General features: G+C 39.7%; 1 protein-coding gene across 5 annotated transcripts in view; it reads right to left on the bottom strand.

Annotated features, from left to right (window-relative positions):
• The window catches only part of LOC122551441 (zinc finger protein Helios-like), a 229,577-nt gene that overhangs the window by 148,194 nt on the left and 61,155 nt on the right, over positions 1 to 20,228 (bottom strand). Inside the window, exon 1 of one of the 5 annotated variants that reach the window (XM_043693354.2) lies at positions 11,990 to 12,450. The exons of 1 other annotated variant lie outside the window; for it this stretch is intronic. In XM_043693354.2, the coding sequence (XP_043549289.2) occupies positions 11,990 to 12,046 (57 nt within the window). In that variant the 5' untranslated portion in view covers positions 12,047 to 12,450. Of the gene's footprint in view, positions 1 to 11,989; positions 12,451 to 20,228 lie in introns of those variants that run through there. 3 more of the 5 variants (XM_043693353.2, XM_043693361.2, XM_043693355.2) reach the window with 3 other exon arrangements.

The raw sequence follows: 20,228 nt of genomic DNA, 5'->3' as shown, positions 1-20,228 counted from the left end.
AGGGCTGGTTTATTGCGATATCACATAGGTGGATATGCGTAGAAAAAAATACATCTCCTGATGGGACATGTAAGGCTAAAGCAAGGCTAAGAGAATAAGGTTTTGAAGAAGAAATAGGAAACCAAGATATAAGAGTAGAATCATATATGGCAGGAAAATAAATCATGTAGATTATCTTGCAACTGTTCACAACAAATGATTGAGAATGTAGATCAATTGATATTAAAGCTACACTTCTGCAGAAAGATCAAGTCGAGGGGAGTATTTCTTCACCCTCCAGAAGAGGAACCAAATTCAGTGGGGCATTCTGGGGGTGAAATAATTGTGTTTATGGTGTAAACTATGCCTCTAGACCTTGGTACTTCTCTATCCTATTAAAACTAAGTTATCTCCAGTTCAAAAGGACCCTGCCCTATTTTACTGGTACCACGAGGGACAGCTGAAAGCATTATAATGCATGTAGAAGAGTATTTCTTAGTAGAGTGGAAGCAGTAACTTTAAAAATATTGTCAGAGTTAAGTTTAAACAAAAAAAACTAAACTTGTAGTTAAGTTTCAGCGGCTTTCACGTACACTGGATTTGAAGTCAGGCAATATGTGTCAACAGTCGCTTTGCATCAGCAAACTTATTTGGCAAAAGTTAGCTCTTTGCTGTTAGTTAAAGCAGGGACTAACAAAAGGATATAGTGAACTCCAAAACTACAAAAGGAGGAATTCTGCAGTATAAATGGACAGCTATATTGGCTGGGCATCCAAACAAAGCAATTTTGAGGGTTCCAAGTTGAGTACAAAAATAAAAAATCCAAAATGGAAGAAAACATACAGGTGAATAAAACATTGAACAATGTGATAAAGTAGCATGTTTTGAAATTTCCATCAATGGGTGATGCCAAGAACATGAAATGTATTCATTTTAGTACTGGATTCTCAGTTGTAGGAGAGTTTATAATTTTTCTTTCAAGGGAGGTAAGTATTGCACTTTAGCTTGTGAAGCTAAAAAGAGCTGAAGATTAATAAACAGTATCTTAGTGGTAGAAATTAGTGGTAGTGGATATGGCATTTTTCTTGATGAAAATATTAGAAGAAATTCTATGAAGGGATTCAGCAGCAGTACCCATTCAGTACTACATCAATAATAAGTCACTATGGAATGACATGCATTCAATGAAATGCAGGATTCAAAAACAGTGATGATATTGCTGTTTTAAAAACAAGCTTGAGAATGGGGAAATTTCCAAATTGAGATAGGTGGACAGCAGCAGTTGGCTAACTAATTGCTTTATGAATAAAGTACTAAGTTCTAAAACAAACTGTTATAAATACTAACAAACGGAACTTAAACATGCATTAAAACAATGATGTGTTATCCTTTTGTACATTTTATTTCTATATAGAAATGTATTTAAAAATAAAAAAAGGGACTGCAATGCTGGAAGTTAGAGACAATAGATGTGAAGCTGGAAGAACACAGCAAGTCAAACAGCATCCAAGGAGCAAGGAAGTCAATGTTTTGGCCCAAAGCCCTTCATCAGGACTGGGGAGGGGGAGGAGAGCCGAGAAGTAAATAGAGGGAGAGGGTGGGGAAGGGTAGGTGGGGTGGTGGTGACGAGTGCAGGTAGGGGGTTACTGTGATTTGATTTGTTCGTGGAAAGAGCGGAGTGGGTAGGTGAATGGGAAGGTGGACAGGTTAGAACAGGGCAGGGAGGTGAGGAGAAGCGATGGGGCTAGACACAGAATAAGGCTGGAGAAGGAGGGACTTCTAGTCAGATCTGAAGGAATAACAGAATCCTAATGGAACAGGGAACAGGTGATGGATATTTATAAATTATGGGTTAATTAGGTAAGAACTGGGTGTGTCGTAATCAGAGTTGAATTTTATGGTCTGTGAACTGAAATAAAATTATGGCTTGAAAAGTATGAGTGGAATTTGTCTAGTCAGCAAGCTATACACATGATGGGGAAGCCCAGTAAATTAGTACAAAAGTTAAGGTTGAACTATTTAAAACAACCTTCAGCCAGAAATGTCACTTGGATCATCAATCCTGAACTTTTCCAGAGATTCTCAGCAACACAGATGCTAGTTTTCACTCTGTGATATCCAGATACTGGATTCAAGCTCTTGTATGTAATATCATTCTCTGCAACATTTTCTCAATAAACAATCCCACCATTCTAGGGCCTATCATTCCATTTCACATCTCGAATTTAGCTCTCCTGTCTACATTTTCAAAAAGAGTTGTAATTCGGTCAGGAACTGAGTGGCTCTGAAGAAACTGAAACTGAGCATCAGTGAGCAGTTTATTGATAAACAAGAACTGTTTGATTGCACTGCTGATTACACCAACCATCACTTTACTGATGTTCAAGAGTAGACAGCAGTGATAAGGTTGGGGTTATTGTCCTTTTTGTATCCAAGACATACCTGGGTGGTTTTCCACATTGTCAGTTAGATACCAGATTTATATATATTGGAACAACTTGGCTAGACGTGGAGGACATGCCATCAGTACAATGCCAGAGTGTTGTCAGGGTCCATAATGTTTGCAATATCCAGTGACTCCAACCATTTCTAGATATCACAGAGTGAAAACTAGCATCTGTGTTGCTAGGAACCTCTGGAAGAGATCAGGATTGATGATTCAAGTGACATTTCTGGCTGAATATTGCTTCAAATAGTTCAACCTTAACGTTTGTACTAATTTGCTGGGCTTCCCCATTATGTCTATGGCTTGCTGTTTATGCTGCTTGGCAAGTTGGCCTGTTTTGGCTTCATCAAGTTGACACTTCAGTTTCAGGTGTGCCTGGTGCTGCTCCTTGGCTTAGTCACTCATCATAGAGTCAATGCTGATCCCGTGACTTGTTGCTAATGGTCAAGTGGGGAATATGCCAGGCCATGATTTGCAGATTGCGTTGAGAGTACAGTTTTGCAGTCTTTCAGTTCTAAGTCCATTTCATTTAGGATAGTTATAGTGCCACACCTGATGCAGGATACCCTCAATGTGAAGACGTGAATTGGTCATGTTTACTGATACCGTCATGGAAAAGGGCATATATAGCATGGAAATTGGTGAGGATGAGGTAAAGTAGGTTTTTCCTTTTGTTAGTTCCCTCACCACCTGCAATGCCCTGACTACTGTGCTACCACAATGCTAGGTTTGTCCTTCTGGTGGGACAGGATATATCCTGGGAGGGTAATGGTCATGTCTGGGTTATTGTAAAATATGGTTCCATGAATGTAACTATAATCATGCTGTTGCTCAACTAGTCTCTTAGACAACTCTCCCAATTTTGGCACGAGTCCCTAGCTGTTAGTAACAAAGACATTGCTGGATCTACAGGGCTGGATTTGCCATTGTTATATTTGGTGTTTTCAGTGATTCAAGATGATCCACCTGGTTTCATTCTTTTTTTGAGACTGTTTATAGGTTTGTACAACTGAATGGCTTGCTAGGTCAATTCAGAAGGCAGTTAAGATTCAATTGCATTACTGTTTGTCTGAAGACACATTTCAGCCAGACCGGATAAAGGCAGCAGTTTCTGTTCCCTAAAGGATATTTATGAACCAGAAGGTTTTTAGTAAAAAGTGAGGATGGTTTCCTGGTCAAATTAGACTATTAATTCCAGTTTTTTTTGCTGAAGCAAATTCCACCCTTTACTGTGGTGTGAATTCAAACCCAGGTTCTGGATTTATACACCCCCCAACAACCCACCCTCCCATCCTGGCACCTGCCCCTGCCACCGCAGGAATCGCAAAACCTGCACCTACACCTCCTCCCTCACCTTCATCCAAGGCCCCAAAAGAGCCTTCCAAAGATCCAAAGTTTTACCTGCACATCCACCAATATCATTTATTGTAGCTGTTGCTCCTGATGCGGTCTCCTCTACATTGGGAGACTGGACGCCTCCTAGCAGACGCTTTAGGGAACATCTCTGGGACACCCGCACAAATCAACCACACCGCCCTGTGGCCCAACATTTCAACTCCCTCTCCTACTCAGCCGAGGACATGGAGGTCCTGGGCCTCCTTCACCGCTGCTCCCTCACCACCCAATGCCTGGAGGAAGAATGCCTCATCTTCCGTCTCGGAACACTTCAACCCCAGGGCATCAATGTAGACTTCACAAGTTTTCTCATTTCCCCTTCCCCCACCTCACCCCAGCTCCAAACTTCCAGCTCAGCACTGTCCTGATGACTTGTCCTACCTGCCTATCTTCCTTTCCACTATCCACTCCACCTTCATCCCCATCCCCACTCACCTATTGTACTCGATGCTACTTTCTCCCCACCCCCCACCTCTCAAATATCTCTCCACCCTTCAGGCACTCTGCCTCTATTCCTGATGAAGGGCTTTTGACCGAAACGTCGATTTTCCTGCTCCTCGGATGCTGCCTGAACTGCTGTGCTTTTCCAGCACCACTCTAATCCAGAATCTGGTTTCCAGCATCTGTAGTCATTGTTTTTACCTCCGGATTTATAGTCCAAGAAAAAAATACCACTATGCTCTTGCCTCCTCCTATATAGGGGTCAATTCAGGTGCTACATTTGTGGTTTGAATCTCCTGTAACTTTGCCAGAAGAGGAAATTTTGACAACTGATAATGCTGCAATAGATATATTTTGACTTCTATCAAAAAAATTCTATCCTTGTGTGTTATGAAGCTTTAAGGAGTATTCAATTATGTCAAGTTTAAAATTATAGTTATTTGTGGCATTAAAGCTAATCCAATCTTCCTTACGAAAAACATCTTCCTTCTCATTTTTCTGCATTTATTTTGTTCTGATGTTTTTATAAAGAGTCTCCAACGGTCTCCTGTTCTCTCTAGAAATAAGTGACAGATAGCTACTAACCGTATTCTGGTGTTTTCAGTACATAACCATTGACCTGTTTGAGTCCAGGACCCAGAGTTGTGATGGGCTATTTAATAATATAGGAATCACCTTTTGCTTTAATATTGCCCTTACCAGATTGCAATAAAACCTGCACATTTGAATGAGAATTACACATTGGCAATTAATAATAGGAACATAATAAAATTCCATCTATGTCTTGATTGAAGTACTTTAAGTGACAGTTAATCTAAATTTAATTTGTTTTTCATGATTTTTGTGTTTACAAAAGGCCCTCTGATCTATTTCCATACAATCAAGAACAAAATTAGATCTTTCAAGCTTTTAAAAATTGAGTGGAGAAGGCTGTTCACAGGTAAAAGGATGTTTGGTAACTGGGAGGCTTTCAAAAGTGAGATAATGAGAGTTCATGTGCAACACGATCCTACTAATGTGAAGAGGAAGGCTGGCAGGAGCAGCGAACATTGGATGACTAGAGATATTGAGGCTCTGGTCAAGAAAAAGGCATATGTGAGGTATAGATAGCTGGAATCAAGTGAATCCTTTGAGGAGTAAAGGAGTACATTTAAAAGGGCAATCAGGCTGGCGAAAAGGGGACAATGAGATAGGTTTGGTAGATAAGATTAATGAGAGTTCAAAGACATTGTACAAGAGCCTAAGCAAATATTTTGCATCAGTATTTACAATGATAGAAGACATGGAAGCTAGGGAACTCAAGGAAATAAATAAATAGTGATATCTTGAAAAAAAATCCACATTGGGTTGATAATTCCCCAGAATCTGACCAAGTGTATCCCAGGACATTGTGGAAAATTTGGGAAGAAATTACAGGGCCTCTAAGCAGAGATATTTGTATCATTGATAATCACAGGTGAGGTGTCAGAAGACTGGAGATTGGCTAATGTGATACCATTGTTTAAGAAAGGCTGCAGACCAGTGAGCCAAACATCGTTGGTGGCTAAGTTGTTGGAGGGAATTCTGAAGACAGGATTTACATGCATTTGGAAAGGCAAGAACTGATTAAGGATAAACAGTATGAGTGTGGGAAATCAGGTCTCAAAAACTTGATTAAATTTTTTTTGAATACGTGACTAAGAAGACAGTCATACAGCACGGAATGACTGATCCAGCTCATCCATGGCAACAAAATATTCCACATTAATCTAGTCCCATTTGCAAACATTTGGCCCATACCCCTCTTAAACCCTTCCTATTCATATACCCATCCAGATGTCCTTTACATGTTGTAATAGTACCCACCTCCACCATCTCCTCTGGCAGCTCTTTCCATACACGCACCGCCCTCTGCATGAAAAAGTTACCTTCCAGTCCTTTTTAAAATCTTTTCCCCCTCACTTTAAACTATGCTATTAAATTTGCACTCCCATCCTAGGAAAATACTTAGGCTAATCACCCTATCCATGCCCCTCATGATTTTATAAAATGTCTATAAGGTCACCCCTCATCCTCCAATGCTCCAGGGAAAAAAAACCTATTCTTGTAAATCTTTTTTGTACCCTCTCCAGTTTAATAACATCTTTCCTATATCAGGATGACCAAAATTATATGCAGTAGTCCAGTTGTGTCCAGTTTACATAGGTAGTGAACAGCAATTGTCACAACTTGAAGTTCTGTGAGGCTTCCTTAAGGAGCAGTCCTTTGCCAACCTACACCTACTAATGATCTGAGAATTCAACTAATTTCCTTTCAGACAACATATCTGACTGCCAACCCAAAATAATAAAATCATCTCTAGTAGCAATATAAAGGAATTCTGAAAGTGTACATTAATAGTTTTCTGTGTCTTTGAATGTGGACTGAAATGCAAAAATAGCTTTTAAAAATCAAAGATCATTGAAAGATTGCTGCATTTTTAAAATAGGAGAAAGTCAGGACTGCAGATTCTGGAGATCAGAGCTGAAAATGTGTTGCTGGAAAAGCGCAGCAGGTCAGGCAGCATCCAAGGAGCAGGAGAATCGACGTTTCGGGCATGAGCCCTTCTTCAGGAATGAGGAAGGGCTCATGCCTGAAACGTCGATTCTCCTGCTCCTTGGATGCTGCCTGACCTGCTGCGCTTTTCCAGCAACACATTTTCAGCATTTTTAAAATAACTTGGCACTCACTGTTAAGTGCTTTTTACACAGTGGTTTGTTCAAGCAGTAATGTGAGTCTGGTTACAGGTGAGGTGAAGTGAGCCAGTGAGTGTGTAACAATGGGACTTTGGTTGGTATCAAGTAGATGATTAGTCTGCAGATTAGTGACCAATTATCGATGAAAAAGGCCCTCTGCCTGTCAACAACTATGTGATTGGTTCCCAGGCAAGTGAACAGCTTGGAGGGATATGAATGTTTGAGACAAGCCTTTGGATCTCCACAGGGGCAGAAACTCTTTTCTCTGCAGTAAAATACAACTACAGCCTAAAGCCAATTTATTTTTCTTTCAGCAGTTGTTGTAAGCTGCGACGCTCAACCGGTAAGTGAACTAGTCACACTTCTGAAAACAAATGATTCTCCTTCTACATATGTTTTCAAACAGCAGAATGGCTGACAGGCCAATAGAATCCTCTCTATGAACAACATGAACAGGGACCAATGAACGCCCATCTCAGTCTTTCTCTCCAAAACCTCGTGTCTGTATGTATATGTACAGTGGACATTATAAAGGGGTTACAGTTTTAATAGACTTAACTGTTGATGATTCAGAATTGTTTGCCTCACTTAGTATATATTTATTTGTAATAACTGGCAATTCTTGTTAAGTGTAGAAACTTTGTCCACGTTTTCTGTAAACTTTGATTTAAAAGACTGATAGTATGCAAAATTGTGCAATCTTTCATAAAATCTTAACTTTTGTGATGAGTTCAGGAGTTGTGGGCTTATTGATCACTATAATCAGCTTAAAAAAAGGAACATAAACCTCTTTCTGAAAAGCCAATTTGCTATTCTTACTGATGTATCTCTTTATTAAAAATGGTATTCCTATAAAGATATATACATTTAGGGTTTATTGCTAATATGAAATCTAGGTTATTTAAGTTTTATTTCTAGCAAACCGAGATGAAAAAGAAAAGCTCTCAGTTCCCAGATAAACTTTGACAAAAATCAAACTCTACTCTGCATATCAGTGAACCTCAAAAAGAATATTCAAATAAGCATATTTAAGGGAAATGACAGTCAACAATTAATTGCACTGTTCAAAGACCCAAATTTTTAAGGCTCCAAAGGCAGCAAAAATTTCCAGACAGTATTTGACTTGGACTGATAAGTAGTAACAACATGTATGACACGTGTCAAGTGATTACTGAATCCAACAAAAGAGAGTCTAACCACCTTCTGACAATATTCCATCATAATCATTCCATTAATATTTGATCACCATTGACCAGTAACTTAACTGACTAGTTGCATAAATGTTGTCAGTGTAAAAGCAGATCAGAAAATAGGTATTCTGTAATGATTAAGTCACCTCCAATCCAGCATCTACAAAGGTATAGTTGAAAGGGTGATTGAATGCTCTCTGCTTACCAGAATGAATGCAACTCTGACAACATTCAAGAATTTTGACATCTTTGAGGGGAGAGTTATCTGCTCAACCGACACCATCAAAAAAAGTCACTTCCAATCACTAGTACAATGCAGATGCAGTGTGTGCCATCTACAAAATGTATTGCAACAACTTACCAAGGCTTCTTCAACAGCATCATTTGAACTCTGAATCTCTATTGTCTACAATGATAAGAAGCCAAAGCATGGAAACTTTTAATTGTAAATTCCTTTCCAACTTGCACACCATTCTGACTTAGAAATATATCACCATTCTGTTACTGTCACTGGATGAACGTCCTGTATCTTCCTGCCTACAGCACTATAGGTGTACCCACACCATAGAGATGGCAATGGTTGAAGAAAGAGGCTCACTACCACCTTCACAAGGATTTTAAGGATGGATAATAAATGCTTTCCTTATCAATGATGCCAAAATCCATGAACATATAAAAGAATTGGGGTCCTGACTTCCCTCTAGTCCAGTTCTCAAAGAACTATTTGTCAGCCAAGTTAATAGCTCCCAGAGTACCTCTCCCATTCAGGTTTAAATGCCATTAGATCCTGCAGCATGATCAATCTACAGTACCTTAAGCCAAACTAAAGCCATTGACATTTAAGGAATCAATACCTAAAGCAGTTGTACCTATCATTGAAGAGTACTTACATTGGACTTGAACTATTAATATATTTATATAACCTTATTTTTCTTCTTGTTAATTATTTTCAAAAATAAGCATATTTAATCTCCATTTCTGAAACCTTTGTAGCTAAAAATTGAGCACATTTTTAAATCTGGTATCAAGTGTTTCAATTTTGTCAAACAAGGTTCAGCGAAATCTCTTGCTGTAGCTAACAAAATCCACCTCATTAACAACCTAGCCCAACAGTATGGTACACCCTGTCTTGATTCTAGCCCCATTCTAGTACTTGCTGTACCTGAACCATCTCACTGTCAGAATGACCCAGGATTAATCAGTATCACTAGCACCGACCAATACGTTTAAAAGGCCATTGTGCACTTGGACAAGCACTGAAAGACTGCAAATGCCCTGCACATTATTTGCCCCAGACATGGAACACTGAGAAACTGGCATGCTGTTGTGGGCAAGGAGGTCCTGGTGGATAAGGTGATGCAGATGTAGGATGTCCTCCTTCCCCTGGACTGGTAGTGAAGGCCAGGATGAGAGACCATGGTTCAAGCTTGCCACTAGGGTCAGTGCAGTCTCAGTCTCAGTCTCAGCCCCCACCCCCGCCCCCTCGAGGAATGCACAGCACTGTAGGTAGTCAATGATCCAATCCACCAGCTTAACTGCTACCACCATCTCTTGATACTTCACATTCACTTTGTTTTTGCATCCACTTCTCACTAAGATTTATGCTCAACCACACTCACCTATTACTTGCAAATCTTCCCTCACTTGGTGTCTCCCATTTCGATCCTGAATGGCACTAACCATACATGCCCTCTGTACTGTCCTCTCACTTGTCCGGGACATGTTCCCCATCTGCATCAAAAATAACAGCTGTGCCACTCAAGTTTAACCCTCCCTTATTACCTGCTTCTCTCTAATTCCAGGAGAAAAACCACCCACAATAGGGCAGCAAGTGTCAAGATGTGTGATGGACTGCCTGACATACAGCTGCTCACCCTTTACGTGGAGAGGGTCCTAACTCTGATCACTCTGAGCAGCTGACTAGCTGTTCCTAAGCACATGGACAGATGTCGGAGGCTGCCCTTAACCTACTGTACCAGGACCTCCTAACCAAAGTCTAAGTCCCTTGACTTGACTGAGGACTGCTAATAACCATCACAAAATTCCTGGTTTTATGTTTGCAATAAATGACAAGGCAATACAGCAGTTCTGTAAACCTAGTATCGCTGGGTGAAGAGCAAGTTGCAAAAGCAACATTGTCATTCTAATAGATGAGAGACTTACCAAACAATCCAGGTCTTTTTCAAATATAATTGCAGTTACATCACACCGTAAACTTTTGTTATAAATTGTGTCTCCACAACCACCTGAAGGAGCAGCGCTCTGAAAGCTAGTGCTTCCAATTAAACCTGTTGGACTATAACTTGGTGTTGTGTGATTTTTAGCAAGGTGCAAAAGGGCAGGGCAAGGCTAGACAGGGACTCTCTAAGCAACCAAGTGGTCTCAAAGTGAGTGCTAAGAGTTGCAGCCTGATTCAGTCTATGAACTGGGTGCATGTCCATGACCACAAAGTGTCATTATTGCTGCATTACAATGGTGGTTGCTGTTGCACCCAAAGGTGCAGATTTGAAATGCAGAAGCATACTGTAAGTGGTTTAGATGTATGCCATGGGGTTTCTTCTAGTCACATGTCAGAAGCCTATGTCTGTAGGCTGTGTGTGACCAGTGCCCACGGTGCATGTCCTGAGATGTTCGTGCCTGGTGTCCCACAGAGGTCCTTTTGAACAAGTGGTGAGTGGAAGTCACAAGATATTTGCTCTGACTTCCATGTCATAAATTCTCTACATCTGGTTTGTTCACAGCCTGTGGTAGGATAGGAAACTGTATATCAAATGAGGTGAGATGTACAGTTATTAAGGTTGTTGACAAACAACAACGCTCTTTAAAAGACAACTCACGCTGCCCGGTGAGAATCTCACCTTGACACCTTAGCTCAAAAAAGCAGTACTAGATGACCAAGTCGAGCAGACATTGTACATTATTCTACCTCATTTCTCAGCATAACCTGCATTATTCTGGACCCTTTAAATATTCTTCCCAGCGTTTCTCAATAGGTGGAGTGGGACCAGCTGAGAATAGTTCACAGGTCGATGCAACATCGAGGGCCGAAGGGCCTGTTCTGCGCTGTATTGTTCTATGCTGCCAGACCTGCTGATTTTCTCCAGCACTTTGTTTTTATTTCTGATGATAATGATTATTATTGGTAAGAAAAGTTGTTAGAATATTAAAGTGTCTGGACAAGAAACAATGACTATATTAGAATTTATCATATGTTTTATATTTGAAATTAAAATAATATGGGGAATAGGGTGAAGTGGATAGTTCGGAGAGGTTGTGCACTTACAGATGGGCCGAAATGCTCTCCGAAAGTCATGAAATAATACTTTTCAATCGGGTATCATTTAAGGAGTACTTCTACAAATTAAATTCAAGATTATTTTTCTAACATGCTGGGCAAGGAACACAGCAGCACGTACAACTATCCTTTCCTTAACATCAATAGAATAAGGTTCACACCCTAAATACTGAACAATTACCATCGGTTCGTTTTATATAGACCTTTCATTTTAGATACTGCAGTTTTGTTCCAAACAGAATAAACGAAGTGATTGACATGACTTCTGAATTGTATCGCAACCTTTGTATTCCGAGAAAATTTGGCTTTACACACACGTTTTGATCGTTATAAAATATTTATCAGGTTGGAAAGCTGAAGGAGGTCGCAGACCTGGTGCTGAGTCTCTTACATAAAGGCCGTTGCCTGAATCGTTGTTCGAGTGATAACACAAAGGAAATCAAAAAGCAGAATACATTGTTCTTTCTGAGGGAATGCAGATGTACAATGGTCTGACTTGGCCTCGCATCGGTGCTGGGGTGATATTTACCTGCAGAATATGCTTCTCTCCCCCGGTGAGCTGGTGGCGCACTGCTGTCCGCCACATCGTACTGCGATGGCGGCTGCCCCTTGAACACTTCCAGCAGCCAAATGCATCCCAATATCAGGCGGCGCCTCCCCGGGTGGAGGCCGCTGTCAGGGTCGGCTCACTCCTGAAGGACCGGGCCCGTTTCCTAGATACAAACGGCCATAGCCGCACGCTTATTCTCGGGTTCCGTACCGCACCACTCCATTATAATTCCCCCCAGGAACTGCAACGTCCAAGTGTGAGGTTACACTTGCTACAGCTCGTAATCTGAGCCGCAATTTCAAACGCTTTTCAACGCAAATGTGCGAATTCTGATCTAACTTTTATTAACAAGAAAAATATTTATCAAGTTAGCTAACAAAAACGTGGAATACAGAATTTAAAAATATTATGTCGAATTTATCGTTGGAACATTATTTCAAGAGCAAGACAAAGGTTGGCAGCTCGGCTAGTGTATAGGTGCAAAAGGCAAACGTGTAAAGGCTGTTGATTCCATTAGAAAGGAGCTGTATTTCATGTAGTAGAGGCGCACAGATTCAGCTGGCAGTATCATTAAAAACCAAATTTAGCATTCGCCATATGTTTTAAACTAATTAAAGGGTCAACATTTATAACGTAGCACACTGCCAGTGATCAAAAAGGATTAAAGGGGATGAATTAAAAAGTGATTGGGTAAGGACTAAAATTGAGGCCGAGAATATTGAAGAAATCGCAGAAGTTTGAGTGTTTTATTCAAACTAAAATAACACGACAAAAATAAACGATTTGGCGTGTGAGTAGAAAACTCAGTATCAGAAGCCACGGTCCGTAGATTTTTGTTTAAAGTTGCTTGAGATGTTCCAGACACTGGGAATTTTTTTCCACTTTTTGGGAACAGTATATACAACCTGAACAGTCTGAATTTCGTGAATTCCGTTTATGGGTAAATTATCCTAACTGACGCCAAGTTCCATTTTCCCGTCACGCCTTTGTTCAGTGATCTACATTAGTGAGACAATTCTTGGATTTTAAAATTCTCATTTTGGTGTTCAGTTTCCCCTTTGGTCACAACCCTCTTCTCCAATCCTGAAAACTTCTGACAACTCTTTCTTTAGCATCTTATACATTCCCTAAAATCTTCATCCCTCGACTTGTGCCTGGCCTTCAATCATCGAGACCCTAATCACTTAAATTTACCTCCAGAACTCCTTTCTCTCTCTTTTCCCAAATAAGCTGCTTGCCATCTACCTTGCAGACCAAGCTTTTAGTCGTCCTTCTTTACTTTTCGTTGGTTGGCATTTTTTGAATCACTACTTTTGCTGAAGTATTTTATACGCTTTACATTGTATTTAAATAGCGTTTTTAACAATGTATTTAACAATAGCGAGAATATGTCCAAGTAGTAACAGTACCAGTTTCTAAGTTTTATAGCTAATAGTAGTATGGAACCAAGACGTAAAATATTCTATTCAGACAGATTTCAAATGAATGATCACACATTAAACTCCAACCAAGTAATAGACGTAGTACAAATGTTAAACGTTCACAGAACTGACTTGTTAACTGCCCCCCCTCTCATTCCTTATGAAGGGCTCCAGCCCGAAATGTCGATTCTCCTGCTCCTCGGATGTTGCCTGACCTTCGTGCTTTTCCAGCACCACACACTCTCGACTCCCCCTCTGTAGACCTGTCTAGTACTTCTATTATTTTCAGTAATTATTTCAGATTTCCAGCATCCGCCGTGTTTTGGTTTGCATGAGAATAGGTGATGATTGGCGAAGGTGTTGACTAAGTTTTTTTTGCTATTATTTTAATTTCCGGCGTATTTTACAATTCATGTAATTAGTTATTTAATAAATTTGTACGCAATAATTTTAAAATGAGCTAAACCACTGAAACCGAACTAATGGATCAATGGATAATTAACAGTGCAATATTATTCACGAAAGAAAGAGTCAAAGCTTTTTCATGCAATATTTCAAAATGCAAGAAAAAGTTTATTCTATACAGATCCAAGTCTAAAACAGAGCTATCATTTCCGTTAACTGTAGCCACCCAAAAGCCAAACATGTACCTGCAGGTTCGGACCAAACCTATTCTGCAATATGCTTACAGGTCCGAAATGATTTAGTTGAATTCACCAAATCGAAATCAGAACATGCAATAATCCTATGCACACAATCATTTACATAAATGGTGAAAAAGGAATCGATGAGTTGAATACCCTGTATTTGTTTACTTGGTCGGGTCCGTTATTTCTAAAACGACTAATTTACAAACCCCGAAAACCTTGTGTTCAAGAAATAATCAAGAAATTATTAAGGATGGGTTTTCTAAAAGCTTACAAACATATCGACAATTTAATTATCTCGTAAATGCAAATCTGATGATTGAAGATGTCTGGCTTGTTTTCTAAATTGAAACAATATATATTGATTACGATCTTAACTGGAATTTAAATCAATTATTAACATTCATTTTGTCAAGTCAACGCGAGGACTTTAGCAGTTATGGACACGCTATTCGTAAAATCAAAAACAGCAATTATGTTTCCTCAATATTTCTTGTGTGTGGAAATGGAAGTAAAACTGATCGATTTTCAAAATTATGCTCATGTATTTTCCTTTTACTCTTTAAAATCTCTTTAGATTCTACTAATATTTCCAAAGCATTTTCCCGACTGTCTCGCTAGATAATGGAAACTTAATTAAAAAGGTCATTAAATGGATGTCACTGAATATTCCTTTGCAATATCATCTTCCGCCTTGATCTGCTTTGCATTCAAAATAGAACCTACGCTGTTGAATATTGTCCACTCTAAATGATCCTTTAATATCTCTACAGAAAAGTGTCTAATATATAGTCGAGATTTTAAATAGGACGATTTTAATGTTGAAATGCGGGCTGAACCTTCAAACCAATACTCATCGCATTCAGTTTTATCTAATTAGAAATGTTTCCAATATGCAAGTATATGAAGTTGGATAGGACCGTTGCTCATCTGCAATAAGAGAAATCGTTCAGTATTGCGTTGAATGATTTTCCATAAAACTCCACCACACTTAACCAAAACCACTTGGCCTACTTTACAGGTACTGCACTTTCCAAGTTATGCAATAGTGGAACACCAACATTTTGTAAGCTTTGCATTGAAATTTTGTGATCTTGTATGGATTTTCTTTTTCTGAAATTACCATAAATTGGGCCTCCTTAAGCGCACTTTTAACTACTTGTCCCAATACTTAACTGTCCAACCTCCAACACTTCTTCTGGCAGCTCATTCCATACATGCACCACCCTGTGTGAAAAAGTTACCCCCTAAATCCCTTTTAATCTTTCCCCTCTTACCTTAAACCTATGCCCTCTAGTTTTGGACCTCCACACCCATGGGAAAAGACCTTGTCTATTTATCTTATCCATGCTCCATATGATTTTATAAACCTCAATAAGGTCACCCTCAGCTTTTGATGCTCCAGGGAAAACATCCCCAGTCTATTCAGCCTCTCCCTGGAGCTCAAACCCTCCAACTCTGGCAACATCCTTGTAAATCTTTTCTGAAGAATTTCAAGTTTCACAATATCCTTCCTGTAGCAGAGAGATCAGACTTAACATGGATGTTTACAAGATACATGGATATTTGGCCAATGCTAGTTTTCAAATACGTAAGAAACTGTTTCCAAAAAGATATTAACTTACCTCCCTTTTACTGGGCATCAGCATCAAATTTAGCTTCAGTCAGTAGAACCCAAGATTGAATATGTTTATTTGGAGAGTAAGGTCAAGTCAGTATTGATGAAAAAAAATGCATCTGGTAGAAACTTTTCACCTTGCACACACCAGTATATTTCAAGAATAAAAACTCAACTAGAAAACCAACATTAGACTGCAGTGGGATTCATAATTGGAGTGTTGATTAGTTGGCAGTGGACTCTGATTTATAGATGCATTACCATGGATAATGCACCCATTAAAGCTGATTGAAATTTAATAGCCAGACTGTGTTAAAATTTAAATAAAGCAAGTTCAAAAAAATTAATTAAATAATTAATTTAATATATTCCTCACCTTTTACCCATATGGATTTTCTAAACTTATCTTGCTCATGAGGGCCATCACCCATTCCCTTGACTCTATTCCTAACAAACTGTCAAAGACCCAACTCACATTCCTGACCTTCTACTAACACATATGATTAAAAGGTACTTGTCCCTTTAAGTCAATCATAATCTCTACTCTTTTCAAAAAGAACATGCTTGAGCCCTGTTTCGTCATGCTTGAGCCCTCTGTGCCTGTGACCTCCAACCTCCCTTTGCCTCCAAAGTTGTGAGTATGCTGTGCCTGTTATTGTGGGGATTTTATGTTTGACTCCCTTTGAAAGTTTTCCATGCTTGCCACTGACTCAAAATAACCTTTTATAAAGTCAAAAGGTCTATTCTCTGTCACAGAACCTTGCTAAAAGGACCCCACTTTATCCTCTGACACGTCTGCAGGCTTTGACACAATTGACTAACATCATAGAGCTGCCCTTGATTGGTTCCATTTGGATCTATTCATTCATAACCAGGGAATTAACTGTTAGAGCTTCTCTGCTCAATCCTTTATTGTTACCTCTGGATTCATCCTTGCCATTTTCCAATTTCATATTTAAAATATTTTTGGATAACGTTGCCAAGAGGAAGCATGATATTAGGTTTTGGATATATGTCTGATAACATCCATATCTACCTCACCATCACACACTTGACTCCTCCACTTCCTCCAATTTGTTATTCTACTTGACCAGCTTCCAATACTGGATCAGCAAAGACTTCCTCTGATTTAGTATTTGGAAAACCACTGTCTTCAGACCACACCACAAATTTTGTTCTTAGTGACCAGTTCCATTCCAAACTCTAGTAATTATTGGAGGCTAAACCAAATAATTGACAAGCTTGGCGACACTAAGATGACATTTTGACTCCATATATATTCCATCATCGAGATTAGCTACATCCACTTCCATGATTTTCACTGACTCAGTCTTACGTCAACTCATTTGTAACTGGAACTCATCTATACTGCTTTAAGCTGTTGAATTTACTCCTTCAGTGCTCTCCAGGCTGACCTGCGATCCTCCTTACACTTGAGTTGATTGATTTGCTCAGATCCTAACATTCACCAAGTCCTGTTCATCCAACACCTCTGTGCCCTCTGACCTACATCAGCTCCTAGTCCAACGACTTCTCAATGTTAAAATTATCCTCATGGCTTTCAAATTCTTTGAAGTCATCATATGTCCTTCTCTCTATATCTTATTCCAGTCTGACAATCCTTAAGTGTCTCTATGTTACTCCAATTCCAGCATCTTGCACATTCCTGATTTTAATTACTCCAACACTGGTGGTTGTGATTTCATCTGCCTAATCAGAAACAGAAAATAGGAGCAGGATTAGGCTATTTGGCTCTTGAAGCCTACTCCACAATTTAATATGATCATGACTGATCATCCAACTCAGTTCCCTGTTCTTGCTTTCTCACTATACACTTGATCCCCTGAACAGTAGGAACAATATCTAACTCTTTCTTGAAAGCATTTCAAAGAAAACTTGCTGTAGCTAAGGCGTACACAGGCTCACCACTTTCATGGGTGAGCAAATTTCTCATCTCAGTCTTAAATGGCCAATCCTACATCATTTGACTATGATCCCTGCTTCTGGATTCTTGGTCAACCTTCCTGGATTTACCCTGTTTAGTCTTGTTAGAACTTTTTTGGTTTCGATTTAATCACCCCTCAATTTTTTAAGCTCCCGTGAATATAGTCCTAACTGATCCAGTCTGGTTCATACACCAGTCCTGCCATCCAGGAATCAGTCTGGTAAACCTTTGCTGCATGCCTTTTATGGCCAGAACGTCCTTCTCCAGATAAGGAGACTAAATCTGCAAATGATACTCCTGCAGCAAGACATCTCTGCTCATGTACTTGAATCTTCTCTCTGTAAAGACCAACATACCGCTTGCCATCTTCACCGTTTGCTGCATTGCTTGCTTACTTTTACTGACTGGTGTACAAGGAATCCCAGTCTTGTTGCATCTCCCACTTTCCCAATATATCAACATTCAGATAATAATCTACCTTCCTATTTTTTCAATCAAAGTCGATAACCTCAAATTTATCCACATTATACTTGTCTGCCATGTGTTTGCCTACTCACTCAACTTATAGAGTCATACAGCATGGAAACAGACCCTTCAGTCTAACCAGTCCGTGCCTACAACAATCCTAAACTAAACTTGTCTCACCTGCTAGCACCTGGCCCATATCCCTCCGAACCTTTCTTATTCATATACTTAATCAAATGTCTTTTAAACTTTGTAACTGTACTCATATTCACTACTTCTTCTGGACATTGACTCCACATATTGAGTCATAGAGATGTACAGCACGGAAACTGGTCTATGTTGACCAGATATCCTAAATTAATCTAATTCTATTTGCCAGCATTTGGCCCATATACCTCTAAATCCTTCCTATTCATATACTCATCCAGATGCCTATTAAATGTTGTAATTGTACCAGCCTCCACAACTTCCTCTGGCAGCTCATTTCACATATGCACAACCCTCTGCATGAAAAAGGTCCCCCTCAGGGGATCCCCCCTCTACCTTAAACCTATCCTCTCTAGTTTTGGATCCTCCACTCAAGGGAAAAGGTCTTGTTTATTTACCCTATCCATGCCCCTCATGATTTTATAAACCTCAATAACGTCACTCCTCAGGCTCTGATGCACCAGGGAAAATAGCATTTATCTATTCAGCCTCTCCCTATACCTCAAACCCTCCAGACCTCGAGGTCAAATCATGGACCACTCTGTGTAAAAAAAAAAGGTGCTTGTCTTTTGTAAGTTTTTCTCTGCTCACCTTAAAATATTGCCCCCTAGTTTTGAAATCCCTACTATTCGCCTCATGATTTTGTGACCTCTATAAGGCCACCCCTCAACCTCCTATGCTCCAGTGAAAAAAGTCCCACCATATCCAGCCTCACATCAAAACTCAAGAATGTGTTCACATTACAATGAAGCATCATCCTCAGAAGTTCAGCCTCCCACCCAGCTTTGTGTTATTTGAAAACTTGGAGACATTACATTTAGTTCCCTCATCTAAATAGTTAATATATATATAGTCAGGACATTAGTTAGGCCACTTTTGGAATATTGCATGCAATTCTGGTCTCCTTCCTATCGGAAGGATGTTGTGAAACTTGGAAGGGTTCAGAAAATATTTACAAGGATGTTGCCAGCAGTGGAGAATTTGAACTATAGGGAGAAACTGAATAGGCTGGAGCAGTTTTACCTGGAACACCGGAGGCTGAAGGGTGACCTTACAAAGTTTTATAAAAATCAAGAGGGGCATGGATAGGATAAATAGATGAAGTCTTTTCTTGGGGTTGGGGGAGTCCAAACCTAGACGGTATACGTTTATGGTGAGAGGGAAAGATTTAAAAGGGACGTAAGGGGCAACGTTTCTTACACAGAGGGTGGTACGTGTATGAAATGAGCTGCCAGAGAAAATTGTGGAGACTGGTACAATTCCAACATTTAAAGGCATCTGGATATCAACTAGTTCTCGATCCATGTCAAAGCAATGCACCTTAATTCAATGCGCTTTAAGCTGACATGATCTGTTATTTGAGACCTTATTGAAGCCCTTCTGCAAGTCCAAGTAAACCACATCCAATAGCTTCCCCATCAAATTTATGGTTATGTCCACAATCAATTTTAGACTGCCCCCCTCTTCTGCCTCTGGGTCACCTAACCTGCTGTCTTAAAAAGGTAGCACATACCCAACTATGTAAATAAAACACCCTCTTTTATTTCAGTACTCCCCTTAACATATATCTACATCAAACAATTCTTACTGTTATACAGGCATTGTAGCTAGCATGTGTAAATTGTCAGGAAATTTGCAAAACAAAAAAATCATGGCAAAAGAAAACAAACCCTCTGTAATTTACACGGATATGATCTCAGAGGAAAAGTGATTCCTGGGAATTTGTCTCCTCATCAAGAACTTTTTCCAGTGTAGTGTCCTGTGCTTCCAGAAGTTCCTGTTGTTCTGCAGATACATCCCTCTCCGATTGGCTGTTGTTACCCGATGAAGCTGCTGTTGTCTCCTCCTTGGATATGGCCAATCCTAGCTTGGAGACACATGACATGGTCGTCATCACTAGTCACATCTGGACTGG

The sequence above is a fragment of the Chiloscyllium plagiosum genome, unplaced genomic scaffold (genome assembly GCF_037043375.1).
Source record: "Chiloscyllium plagiosum isolate Xiang-an unplaced genomic scaffold, Cpla_swu_hap1 HiC_scaffold_7, whole genome shotgun sequence".
Lineage (NCBI taxonomy): Eukaryota > Metazoa > Chordata > Chondrichthyes > Orectolobiformes > Hemiscylliidae > Chiloscyllium > Chiloscyllium plagiosum.
The sequence above is the reverse complement of the archived record's forward strand: the minus strand, read 5'-3'. Positions and strand labels throughout refer to the sequence as shown.